This window comes from Sinocyclocheilus rhinocerous, unplaced genomic scaffold (genome assembly GCF_001515625.1).
Source record: "Sinocyclocheilus rhinocerous isolate Xijiao unplaced genomic scaffold, SAMN03320098_v1.1 scaffold1063, whole genome shotgun sequence".
In the NCBI taxonomy this organism is placed as follows: domain Eukaryota; kingdom Metazoa; phylum Chordata; class Actinopteri; order Cypriniformes; family Cyprinidae; genus Sinocyclocheilus; species Sinocyclocheilus rhinocerous.
Window position 1 is genome coordinate 104,830 of NW_015625586.1, and position 12,163 is coordinate 116,992.

At 38.8% G+C, this 12,163-nt stretch overlaps 1 protein-coding gene across 3 annotated transcripts in view; it reads right to left on the bottom strand.

The window, feature by feature from the left end:
- The window catches only part of LOC107754129 (signal transducer and activator of transcription 3), a 43,607-nt gene that overhangs the window by 22,872 nt on the left and 8,572 nt on the right, over nucleotides 1-12,163 (bottom strand). For all 3 annotated transcript variants that reach the window (XM_016570460.1, XM_016570452.1, XM_016570468.1), the window contains exon 2: nucleotides 5,711-5,844. In XM_016570460.1, the coding sequence (XP_016425946.1) occupies nucleotides 5,711-5,838 (128 nt within the window). In that variant the 5' untranslated portion in view covers nucleotides 5,839-5,844. The remainder of the gene's footprint in view (nucleotides 1-5,710; nucleotides 5,845-12,163) is intronic.

Here is a 12,163-nt window from a genome sequence, read left to right on the forward strand (position 1 = left end):
GTCACGTCATTGTTCGGTACAATTTATTCGGTCTTTTCGCTTATTCAAATAATTTCGGCTGCCGAACATTCGGTGCATCCCTAATTTATGGGATATTTTGATATAATTCTGAGTGTATTTGTCCATTCGAATGTGTAAGAATGCGAGAAAGAGAGCTCAGTCCAGTGTTCGCGTATATAAGAGGCGGCTTTTGTGCGTGCGTTTTGTGTGTGTGTGTGCAGCACAGAAAACAGCGCGCGAGTGCAGAAGTGAGTTCTATTTCGTCTTCTTAAAGCCGCCTTTCCACTGCACACGACAAACGACAGCCGTTGGACCGGAAGTCATTCATTTCCAATGGAGAGTCGTACAGGGGCTGCGTGGGGTGCCGACCATCTGCGAATGCGGAATTTTCGGATCCGATTTGAGCTTCGGATGCGTTCAAATATTTGAACTTGAGCGACTACACCGTATGCGACACGCCGACCGGATGTGATGTATTCCAAAGTTGTCCAATCAAATCAGTGTGCGCAAGTTGAGAATTATAATTCTTTTTGTTTATCACATTTTATTTTGTTTTAAAACTTTAAAAAAATGCATGATTATTGGTGAATAATAAATTATTCATTTAATTTTATATTTTATTATTTTTAATGTTGTCTTTATTTATTTATTTATGATATGTAAATCATGCTAACTTAACCAACACTGAAATGACATATCAAAGAATAGTATGTCTAAGTTACTCTAAAAAACTGTGTAATTAGATTACTGTATTAATTACTCTCACTAAAATGTATTGCATTACTAATTACTTCTTAAATCCCACATCAACCTCCACCAGTTGAACAAGACAAGGATAGACATGAAACTGCTCTTTTCATTCTTTCAAATAAATAATATACAATTGCATAAATTTTTTTTCTCAATAAATTTGTAAAATGCGGAATAATAACTGCATGGAAATACATGGGAATACTAGGCTAGATGGTAATTAAGGCACGACAAGGATTTGCATTCATTCAGCAAATTTGGCAAACAAAACACACCTGACAAACCGACAATCTCGCTAACTCTCTTCCAAGCCTCATTTTTCCTATTAAAGTCTCTGTATGATTCTAGAGAAGTATCATACAGAATGGGGTTTTCTGAGACCGCGAGGATAAGCTTCTCTCCCATGTTGCCGTGTACGATCATAATGAAATTTCCGTGCGACTGCCACTAGGGGGCGAATTCCGACAGTCGTGTCCGAATGTCGTGTGCAGTGGAAAGGCGGCTTCAGGGCGCTACAGTGCGACCATTTCAGTCGCATTTGTGACAAAAAATTACTGTGTGCGACCATGAAAAAATATTTAAGCCGCCTTTCCACTGCACACGACAAACGACAGCCATTGGACCGGAAGTCATTCATTTCCAATGGAGAGTCGTACAGGGGCTGCGTGTGGTGCCGACCATCTGCGAATGCGGAATTTTCGGATCCGATTTGAGCTTCGGATGCGTTCAAATATTTGAACTTGGTATGATCTCCTCCATCTTGTTTGGAAAACTTCACAAAAAAACAAATCATTTTAGTGCAAAGTCAAGACGGGAGTTGAATGCCCTTGGAGAACAGCTTGGTGTGGGGGTTTGCACTCCTTCTAGTGTGAAGGGAACAAGATGGATTCCTCACGTGCACCGAGCACTGAGTACCCTTCTTAAATCCGAAAAGAATGGAGACTTGGCTGCAGACAGTGGTCAGTATGCTGTCACCTTCTATCATATGGAACACCTGGCCTTATCTGCTGCCAATGCTGACATACTGGGTCGTGCAAAGAAGGTTAGTTTCATAATAATATACATGCTACTTTCCAAAAGTTGAAATGAAGAAATTTCAAGTACTTTTCTATATTAGATAAGAAAGGAAATGCAGGAAGTGAATTTCTGCACATTCAGTCATTTCCTGGCTGACGTCTTTCAAGAACTGGCTACACTCAGTTGCATCCTTCAGAAGAATGACCTCATTCTTCCCCAAGCTGTATCTGAACTTAGGAAGACAGTTGCAGCATTAGAGGCCATGAAGGGAAGACTTAAGCAAAGTGGCATGCTTTCCAAGTTTCTGGCTTGTCTTCAAGGGCAAGAAAAGGATAAGGTCACATTTCAGGTTTGTTAGGATTAGAGATAGTGAGCCTACTACTTGTACAAAATATTTAAGCAAGGCACAAGATTAGGAACAATACCTGTTATTTTTGATTTTTCTAAACATTGTGATGTTTATATTCTCAGACAAATACACTGCATTGTTCTAACAACAGAATATAATATAAATGTAATACTTTTTTTTTTTTCCTTTCAGGGTGTATCACTTGTTGGTGACATGTCAGGAATGATCCAGCCTGGTGGCCTAGGCCAGTGTTTCCCAACCTTTTTTTAGTCGTGGCACCATGGCATCATATCCTCCTGACTACCAGGAAAAAACAGTTTTGTGAATTTAGTATTTTGTCATGTCATTACATTGTTTAGATCAGTGTTTCCCAACCTTTTTTTAGTCGCGGCACCCTTTGGAAATTTTAACAAACTTGTGGCACCCTACAAAATTAATTTTGTCACAATATTTGAATTTCTAACTTCGATCAGCTATACAGGCGTTAATACTGAATGTTTAACGTTATATTCATTGCATACATATACTTTGTAGTAGACATCCTTAACTCCATTCTGCTGTCTGTTGTGGGTGTTTCTTTGTCTGAATATGGCGCTTATCACATGCTGTTTGGTATCGGGGCATTTTAACGAGTATGAGTACAGGAGCTCAGTATCGGGCCCGATACCAGTATCGGTATCGGTGCATCCCTAATTCTCAGCTCAGAACCGCATCAAAAACTCCACTCGAAGCAGTCTGCACGTATCTACCACGGAGGATCTTATTAGAATCAGCACTGAGGGACCTTCTCTGGAGAGATTTGATCCAAGCAAATGCGCAGAGAAGTGGCTGTCTTCAAGTAAACGTTCAAGAAAACCACACTACAAAGTCTGGCCAGCTGAAATATGCAGCATCTGATTGCTGTTCACTGTGTGGCAGGAACATTAATTGTGTTCAGCAGTGTAGATGTCAATAAAGCTTTTAAAAGGACAGTTCACCCAAAAAATTTAAAATTGTTATCATTTGCTCACTCTCTTGTCATTCCAATACCTTAAGTCTTTCTTTTATCTTCAGAACTCACTTGAAGGTATTTTTAATATTATGTGTATATAATGACATTAGGGTGGGTAAATGATGACAGAATTTTTATTTGTTGGTGAACTGTTGTTTTAAATATATTTGAGCACTACACTTCAACGTCTGTACATTGTGTATTTGTGCATATGAAATGTATTTTTTTTCGTTTTGAGGACAGCCTGTCTAACTGTTTTTCTGAAACTGAAAATATTAAATGTTTATCTGAAGCTATGTTTCTGATTTTTTTTTCTCATGCTCTCATACTCTCATGCCATACTTGTGTATGTTATGTGGCACATTAGTATTGCGTCGTTTAAGGAAAAAAAAAAAAAAAAAAAACTAAAATTGTCTGTGCTCCTAAATTTTTGACCGTGCTCCTAAATTTTTTTGATTAGGAGCACAAGTGCTCCTAATAAAAAAAGTTACCATAGAGCCCCTTACACTGGACACAACAAAGCGACCGTTGAAAATCATTTGAAATTTGTGTCAGCACGTCATAAATAGAATGCAGCAGCAGTTTGCTGTCAGAGATTTGTCGTGTCACGCCGCGCTGCATCCAGTGTAGACAGCATCACTGATTATAATGAGTTCTATTGACTGATCTATATATAATTAATCTCTATTATAGATCAGTGCTTCTATAGTATTTTGTCACACCGCTTGCATCCGGTGTAGACAAGGTGTTAGGAATCGTTAGTTGTTTTCCCTTATAAGGATTCACGCTTCGGGCACCCCCCACTCCGCTCGCCCCCGCCGATGTCATCGTCCATCGCGATGTTTCACTGTAGACATCGTCCGATGCCAAATTTGTAGACATCGCCCAACCCTAATGCACAAAATTCAATAATGCATTCACAAGTAGTGTATTGTGCACTTTTTTCATTTAAAAGTACTGCTATATGAACAAAAGTGCAATAACATTTGGTTTGCAAACACTTTAAACAAATAAGGTGCTTTTTTTACAGCAGTATTCCTTTTACATAGTAGCAGTTAAAATATTTCTTGTAAATCTCAACTTATAACATTAATGTAATCAAATTAAATATAAAACAAGCTATTTGCCACTGCCAGGGCATTAACGTTTTTATATTAAACATTTTATAGTTTGTTATAGAAAAACAAGTTACGCTCAGAGTCCAGAGCCTCGATCATAACATTATAACAGGCACCTTAGAGACCTGCACTCTGTGGGACCCAACGCAGCAGAGTGCGGCGCGGGACAACACTTGATGGGCGAGTGCGAGTGCGGGTGGGTAAAGACTCGTGTGTGCGGGATGCGGGAGAATAAGGGTGTATCACACTAGGCAATCTTAACTGTGTCCGAGCGCGTTTGACCCCCAAAGCCCTGCCTCGTTGCCTTCTCTAGTGCAGCTCAACCAGGTCTCGTCCCATTTGTCGATATTTGTGATATCACAAATCACGGAAAATATGCGTTGTAGTCCAAACGAGTCGTTTGTCGTAGTTTTTGAAAAGTGATTTCTGTTAAATAAAATATCTCCTTTTGAAGTTGGCTTTGAGCTTTGTATCTGTGCAGATCTTTTTTATGCTCAAACTAACTAAAGTTGAAAAAGTGAAAAAGCATAATAGGACCCCTTTAAAGGGGTCATATGATGCGATTTCATTTTTTCCTTTCTCTTTAGAGTGTTACAAGCTCTTGGTGCATAAAGAAGATCTGTAAAGTTGCAAAGACTAAAGTCTCAAATCCAAAGAGATATTCTTTATAAAAGTTAAGAGTTAGCCACACCTACCTAAAACGGCTCGTTCGAACACGCCCCCACATACCTACCTCACTATGTGGGAAGATTTGCATAACGCCGCCCAAATGTTCAAGCAAAGAAAGAAGGCGTAACTTTTATCCTCGCTGTAGTATTGTTGTTGCGCTTTGTAAAAATCGACGCGTTTCAAAAAGGCGGGGCATAGAGGAGAAACAATAATGTACAGTATGTGGAAAATAATGTGTTTTTTTAACTTTAAACCGCATAAACACATTTCATTACACCAAATACACAAAATAATGTTCTTTTTAGCAGCATCATATGACCCCTTTAAAAATAACAGTGAACAGTGGTTTGTGAATGTTGATGCTTAGCCTAAATAATTTGATCGGGAGCATTCATGTGAGCGCTGCTGTAGTCTTAGGCCCACCCCAAATTCTCTCATTGGTTGAGACGTGTGATGACACCCATCCCAAGCCAGTACTGATCAACATCCCACCCTCCTGTGACCCATGGTTTGTCTGTATGTTTATTCAGAGCCAGTGAGCAACAGACTTTCATAAAAATAAAAAACTGTGTTAATGCGCGATAAAATAATTGTCTGCATTAATCAATTAATGCGTTAATGCGATAATAACACGTTAATTTGCCCAGCCCTAATATAAACACGTACATCGAAATTGAAAAAGAAAAGATCTGAAAGAGTGAATTGAATTGAAACGAAATCCAACAAATATTATATCTTGCTGTTCAGATAAGACACAGACCTCCCGAGTGCTGAGGTCTTTATCTCTTATGTCATATCCTGTTGTTGGCAACTCACCAGTCCTGGCTCTCGATCCAGGGGGCCAAGAACTGCCGCAGCTCCATAGGGAAGCTGTCACTGTACAGGTGATACAGCTGCTCCAGATACCGCGTCTCCAACTGCTGTAACTGATTCCACTGGGCCATGTTGACCTGCAGGATAGAGAGAGAGAACTAAGAACTCCTTTGACACGAGGAAGACAGACATAACTGGTCCGTTCAGCTTGTCAAGATATTTTTTCCTTGTTCCTTCCTCATAAACAGCTCAAAAGAAAGACGAACTTCAAAAGTGAAAGTACCTCAATGACCATTCAAAACAGACGTAAATAGCACAAATTAAGATCTGCAGTGTTAAACATTGCCTCTCTATGTAGTTAATTTCATGATTTAATAAATCTTCACTAGTAACCCGGCCTTATCAACAAAACAGACAAACATCAGCAATGTCAAGGAAGTGTAAGGTGCATGTCACCAGCGTGTCGGGGCCACAGAAATCAGTGGCTGTTGATCGTAAAGCAGCGAGAGCATCCGTTCAAAGAGGAAAACCTCAAAAGCCCATGGACGCCGTTTTGCTCTACATTACCTCAAAATGCTGTGGAACACACACTCGCAGTTCACCACATCCACACACGCAAGTTTGTGCTGCTGACAAACTGACTAAAAAAGACCAGTGCTGGGCTGGCACACAACACTTTTTCTTTACTCACTCAGGTTTGCACACTGAAGGATAGAGAGAAAAGGGAAATGCGTCCTCAAGTCCGAGTGAAAAAAGACCTTGTGCACGAATCTGCTTTTCTTTATTTCACTTCTCTAAACTCATCCAAATACTGAGCTGCAATCTGTAAATTAGCCAGATGAGAACTGTAAAACCTTTTCCCAATAAAAATGTAAAACATTCATAAAAATATATAAGAATATCATAAATAAACAAATATAATTAATTAATTAACAAATTGATAGATAATTTACACATTTTTGCCAGATAACCTTTCAACCAAAAATGATGAACAAGGCTTCATCATAAAGGAAATAAAGCAAACTTACATTGTTGTCCACAAAACGAACTGCAACTTGACTCGCCATGTCTACCTGCTGCGTGAACAATGGGGAAGTGAACTACTTTATTCATGCACAGGTAGAAATATAAGAGTATGAGGTGGAGGGTTGGACACATAGATAAGTATGCAAGACACGTCAACAGCACTGTCGTCAACATTATTGGTTATTGGTGTATAATAGACTAGTTTGTGCAATTAATGTACATCAAATAATCCATTGTATATACAGTACAGTTCACTAGATATAGTTCATTTTGGCTGGATAGACCTTAATGCTTTACCTTTTCTAGGTTACCTGTTGCATTTATGACCACTATAAATTCATTTTACAATTCAATGTACAATCAATAAACTATCAAGCACAAAGTACAAAACAATAAACTGCTGTTTATCGCTAGCGAATCTTTAGTATTTCACCAGTCTCCCAGCTAATCAGGTGACCTTTTAGCCTACATATACTCGTTGGCTATGATTCTGGTAAATTAGACGCGATTGAGTTCAAGCAAAAACAACAAAAAACTAAATGGATGGAATAAATCAAGAACACCACAACAAAACACAATAAAACCCAATAATAAACCAGACACGAATAAATACGACATGAGCAGGTTTTTTGACTCTTAGTGCCGGAGCTATTTCTGTGGACAAATGTATTTAAACTAGTCACTTTGTCGCATCCAGTGTAGACAGCCTCAAGTTTTTCCAACACTGCACAATGCGGTGTAACCATGGTGTAAGGTTTTGCACACTATACACAGCATATTATGTAATATATTAACAATGTTCGAACCATAAAGTAATAGATCAATAAGAGAATGAATGAAATTAGATGAATGTAGGGGGTCGCATGTCCTAAAATTGAACTACAGCATTGATCACAGAACAATTAACGATATGACACACCTCCATCAAGTACATGTTGGTTAGACAAGAGACAAAACTGACAAGAACCAAACTTGGTCTGGAGTTTGCTATAAGACCATCAGATGACATCACTGGCTAATTGACAGGACTCACGCTTGTCCTTCCAGGTCATTTCTGAGCTGCCGCTGAAAAGTTAGCATTCATTCATACTGTACATCCATTTTCATGCCTCATAAACATTTAGTTTCTGTATTGTATTCTACATTGTTATTGCAAAATCTGCTGATTTGTCACCTAGATTATTTTATCTATAGTTGTCTACCATAGATGAGGTTTGATTCAGATGAATTTGCAAAATGACTTGACAGTGATAGCTACGAGATCTTCTTTAAATACCTTAAAAAGCATTTTATAAATAAAATATTTTAATATTAATGTGGGTCTATGAACTCATGGACTTACATAAATGCTGTAAATCTGTAACTTTAAACACCACTGATCAATCTACTTTAAAACTGAAGCTGAATAGACAAACAAAGCAGTTCAATCAAATCTAAGGGGAAAGGAAGTCTCTGTTACACAACTCACATATCACATGTTACATAAATGCAACAAGAACGGTTTTGAAGTCATGCCTGTTTTTTTTTTTTCACGAACACTGCATAATTGATGACACATTATCTTGGATCATATTGCCAAGAACTTCATGTGTAGAGAAAACCACAAAGCTTATGATCTATGTGCTCCCTGAGGGAAGATTTGGTTGTCTCCCACCACCTGGCATCCGTTCTCAATTTACAGCATGTCAATGCTCCCAAGAATAACAAAAAAACAAAACAATTCCCAGGAATATGAATGATGATCCCAAATCAGTTTTTTTCTCTCCTATAAAGCCTTTAGATTAGTACTCATTCACAACACTCTTAGTTCCTGTATCTGTTCTCACACTGCAACCTAAATGTCTGCTGATCACTTACACAACTTGAGAGAGGCTCGAAACAATACCCTGGCACTCAGTGTCGGTTAGCTTTCCTTCCTTCACATGCTGAGTAACCAGAAGCACTTCTCAGAGCTGGTGTGACTTAAATGATGTTGGCTGAGTTTGTGGCTCAAAGTGCAGAGAGAAAAATCTCATAGACACAGAGGATGAGTCATAATGAGCTGAAAACCAGCAAGCACTTCAGGCTAGAAGAAGTTCTGTCAGAAATATCCAGCAGCCTCCGCGGAAAGCTGAAGGAGAACAATAGGCTGAGATGGGAGGGATTCGGGGAAAGCTTGGAGGAAGTTTATATTTCAGCTCTCAAATGAGTTCCCATAAACGAGGGAGTATGCAAACTACCCTAAAACCGCAAAAGGTGCACTGGTGTCCAAACATGGAGGTCAATAGGCTGTGGTCTAAGAGGCGTATAGGTTAGATGTATTAAAGTGAAAGTTCATTTCTATAGAAAACAACTTCCTGTTATTTGAAACATCTTCCTGGTCAACCTCTTTGGCAAAATTGGCTACGCTAGGATTTTGTGAGAATTTAGACTCCAACAGTCTTCAAAACAAAAGTTCTTTATTGGCAATGATGACTCCATGAAGAACTTTTAAAGGGATAGTTCACCCAAAAATGAAAATTTGCTGTAAATTTACTCACCCTCAGGCCATACAAGATGTAGATGATTTTTTTTTTTTTTGAGTATAACAATAAAGAAGATTTTTAGCTGAAACCGTGGTCCTTGGTGATTCATAAAATTCAAGTCAGCGGCTCCTGATGATATATTGAGGTCTTAGGAAAAGATCAGTCTGAGCTGAAGAAACTGAACATTATTTACAACATTGTTACCTGTAATCTATAGCCTAAAGCAAACAGGGAAATGAGATTATATTACGGATTCTTTCGGACAGCTCATTTCAATGAACTGGTTCAATTCACTAGTTTGTTTACATAATCACACAATGACCTAACATATACGCATCTTAAATGGCCTGAGGCTGAGTAAATTTATAGCAAATTTTCATTTTTGGGTGAACTACCCCTTTAACATGGAATCTTTCCATTGCACAGAAGGTTCTTTTCAGTGGAAAGGTTCTTTAGATTATTAAAAATGTAAAAATGTTGATATGTTCAATGAAAGGTTCTTTGGGGAACCACAAATGTTTTTTTTCTATGACATTGCCCCCTTTTTTAAGAGTATTAGAGTGTTGCAGAGGTGATGTATTTTTGTAGGCCAAAACCTGGAAACGAGTTCGCATTTTAGCACTTGCGGTTCCATCATCACGAAGTCAGTGGGTTTTTGAATGGGTTCAAAGCTCAAGATATTTTCACATTTTATTCTATGCCGTGAAATGCATCAGTAATGCCCCTTTGGGATTTTTTAAAAGCTTTTACTTGTCTTGAAAAAGGCGGTTGCTAACAAGTGGCTAAATGGGACTACAGAGGTTTTTGGGGACATGAAACATCCTCACACCGGACAAATAAACTCATCAACTCACTACTCCGCTTTCACAGCCTCGTTGTGTTTCTAATAGGGCTCTTGCAAACTATTCCAATTGAGCTGTTGGAAGCTTAACGTTGGTGTAGTTCAAAGGATGTGACAACTCACAGATGAGGCCAATGTTCACTCTGAGATAAAAGGCCCAGGCCTGGCTGTGACCTTAGCCTCCTTTTCATTTCTGTGAAGACTGCAGAAGAAGAGAGCTGTGTTCTGATCTGTCATTCTCTGTCTTTAACAATGTCTCTCACCTCCTACCTGTCTCCTACGGCACAATCATTCACAAGATACAAGTGGAAAGAGAGGCACAGTGTAGTTAAGTGGCATTTCCTGCGGTTTCCGCTACTTGACACTGATCTTCTGTTATTCCGATAAATTCTGGAATTAACCGTAACACTAGTACAGGATCATATTCAAAATAGTGAAAGGAAGATAAGCAATTGTGATTTACATAGATGGTTATTTACAAATACTTCTTATTACACAGAGTAAGCCTTATTTCCATCAGACAGGACAAAGCCACTTGTACTGGGAGTAGACTTTTGGTAAATAACCTAATGTTTACTTCAGTTTTGAAGTTAACACTTAGCATATGCTAGGGCTGCACAATTAATCAAATGCGATTGTCATGCGCATTTTGTTAGTAAAGCCGGTTCTGTAATCAGCAGTAAATCATCATCATGTGCTTTCAGGTGGAGCAGCATTTACTACACAGATCCGTAGTTCACTGACAAGTTACGCAAAATAATTGCGATAATGACAGCTGTTTGCGTAGCTTCTCAGTGAACTACGGCTTTGTGTAGTAAATGCTGCTCCATCTGAAAGCATGTGAAAATACCACATTATAACATATTTTTACTCCAAACTCACTTCATAACGTCAGTCGAGTGTTTGAAATAAATCCTTCTGTGAGATGATGTGGCTTCTTACACAGAATAAGGCACGCAACATATTTCATAGTATTCTAAGCCGTGATAAAGGCATTGCATTATAAATATACTTTATTTTAATGAAAATTATAATAATAATAACTCAGATAAACCATATATTGTCATAATCGTGTGTATATTAGTCACATTTAATCAATAAAAGCAGTTAAATCTTCTGTTTATCCAGCTACCGCTATAGGCATTTCCTGGGTTTCTTCTGCCAGGCGTATTTGGAGTTTCAGCGCGAGAGCGCCCTCTGGCCTTCGGATGGAGATTTACTGCTGATCACAGAACCGTGCTTCACTGAAAGATACGCATGACAATCGCAGCTTCTGTCGAATAGCGATTTCGATTCCATTTCGATTTATCGTGCAGCCCTAGCATATGCATATGTCCTTTCAAAGTAGGGTTGTGACGGTGAGGAAATTTTCCCACCGGTTAATCGACGTGTGACAACACCAATAATACCAGTATCACCGTGGGGGCAGGGCGTTTCCTCTTTTCCTCGCTTTTCTTCGCTTTTAAATAGCTTGCAAAAGCGGCGTGCTGATCTGTGATGCGACTGTCGTTCGGCACGCTGCATTAAGCAGCCGCGTTCAGTTTTTAATTGTAGTGTCTGTTCTTTTACTGAACTAAATTATTTTTATTACTATAAAAAAATCAAAACGACGGTAGGAGTCGGTGATGCAGCTTAACAACGGTATCACCGTCAGCACCGTCTATCGCGGCAAGCCTATTTCAAAGTACAATCCATTTGACAGCATGCCATATGACCGACTTCTGTGTTTCTGTGACTTTAGTGTCGCTACATTGTGGACCAACTAATTAGTGCAAAACAATTCAAGGCTCATGCAAGGCTGATGACAATAAATATGCATGTAGTCCACCAATGTTTGAACTTTGCAATATGTATAAAAACCACTGTCCAACATTAAATCTGTTGCATTTAATTTATTGCATTTCTTGCCCTGCTGGGAAACATATTTTATACTTGCTAGTAGGGCTGACCGATTAATTGCATTTGCGATAATATCGCGATATGAAAAATTTCGATTTTTCAATCGCAGAGGCTGCGATTACACGGTCACGTGACAGGCGAGAGTAAAGAGGTGTGTTCGACTTGAAGATCAGATCGGTGTATGAA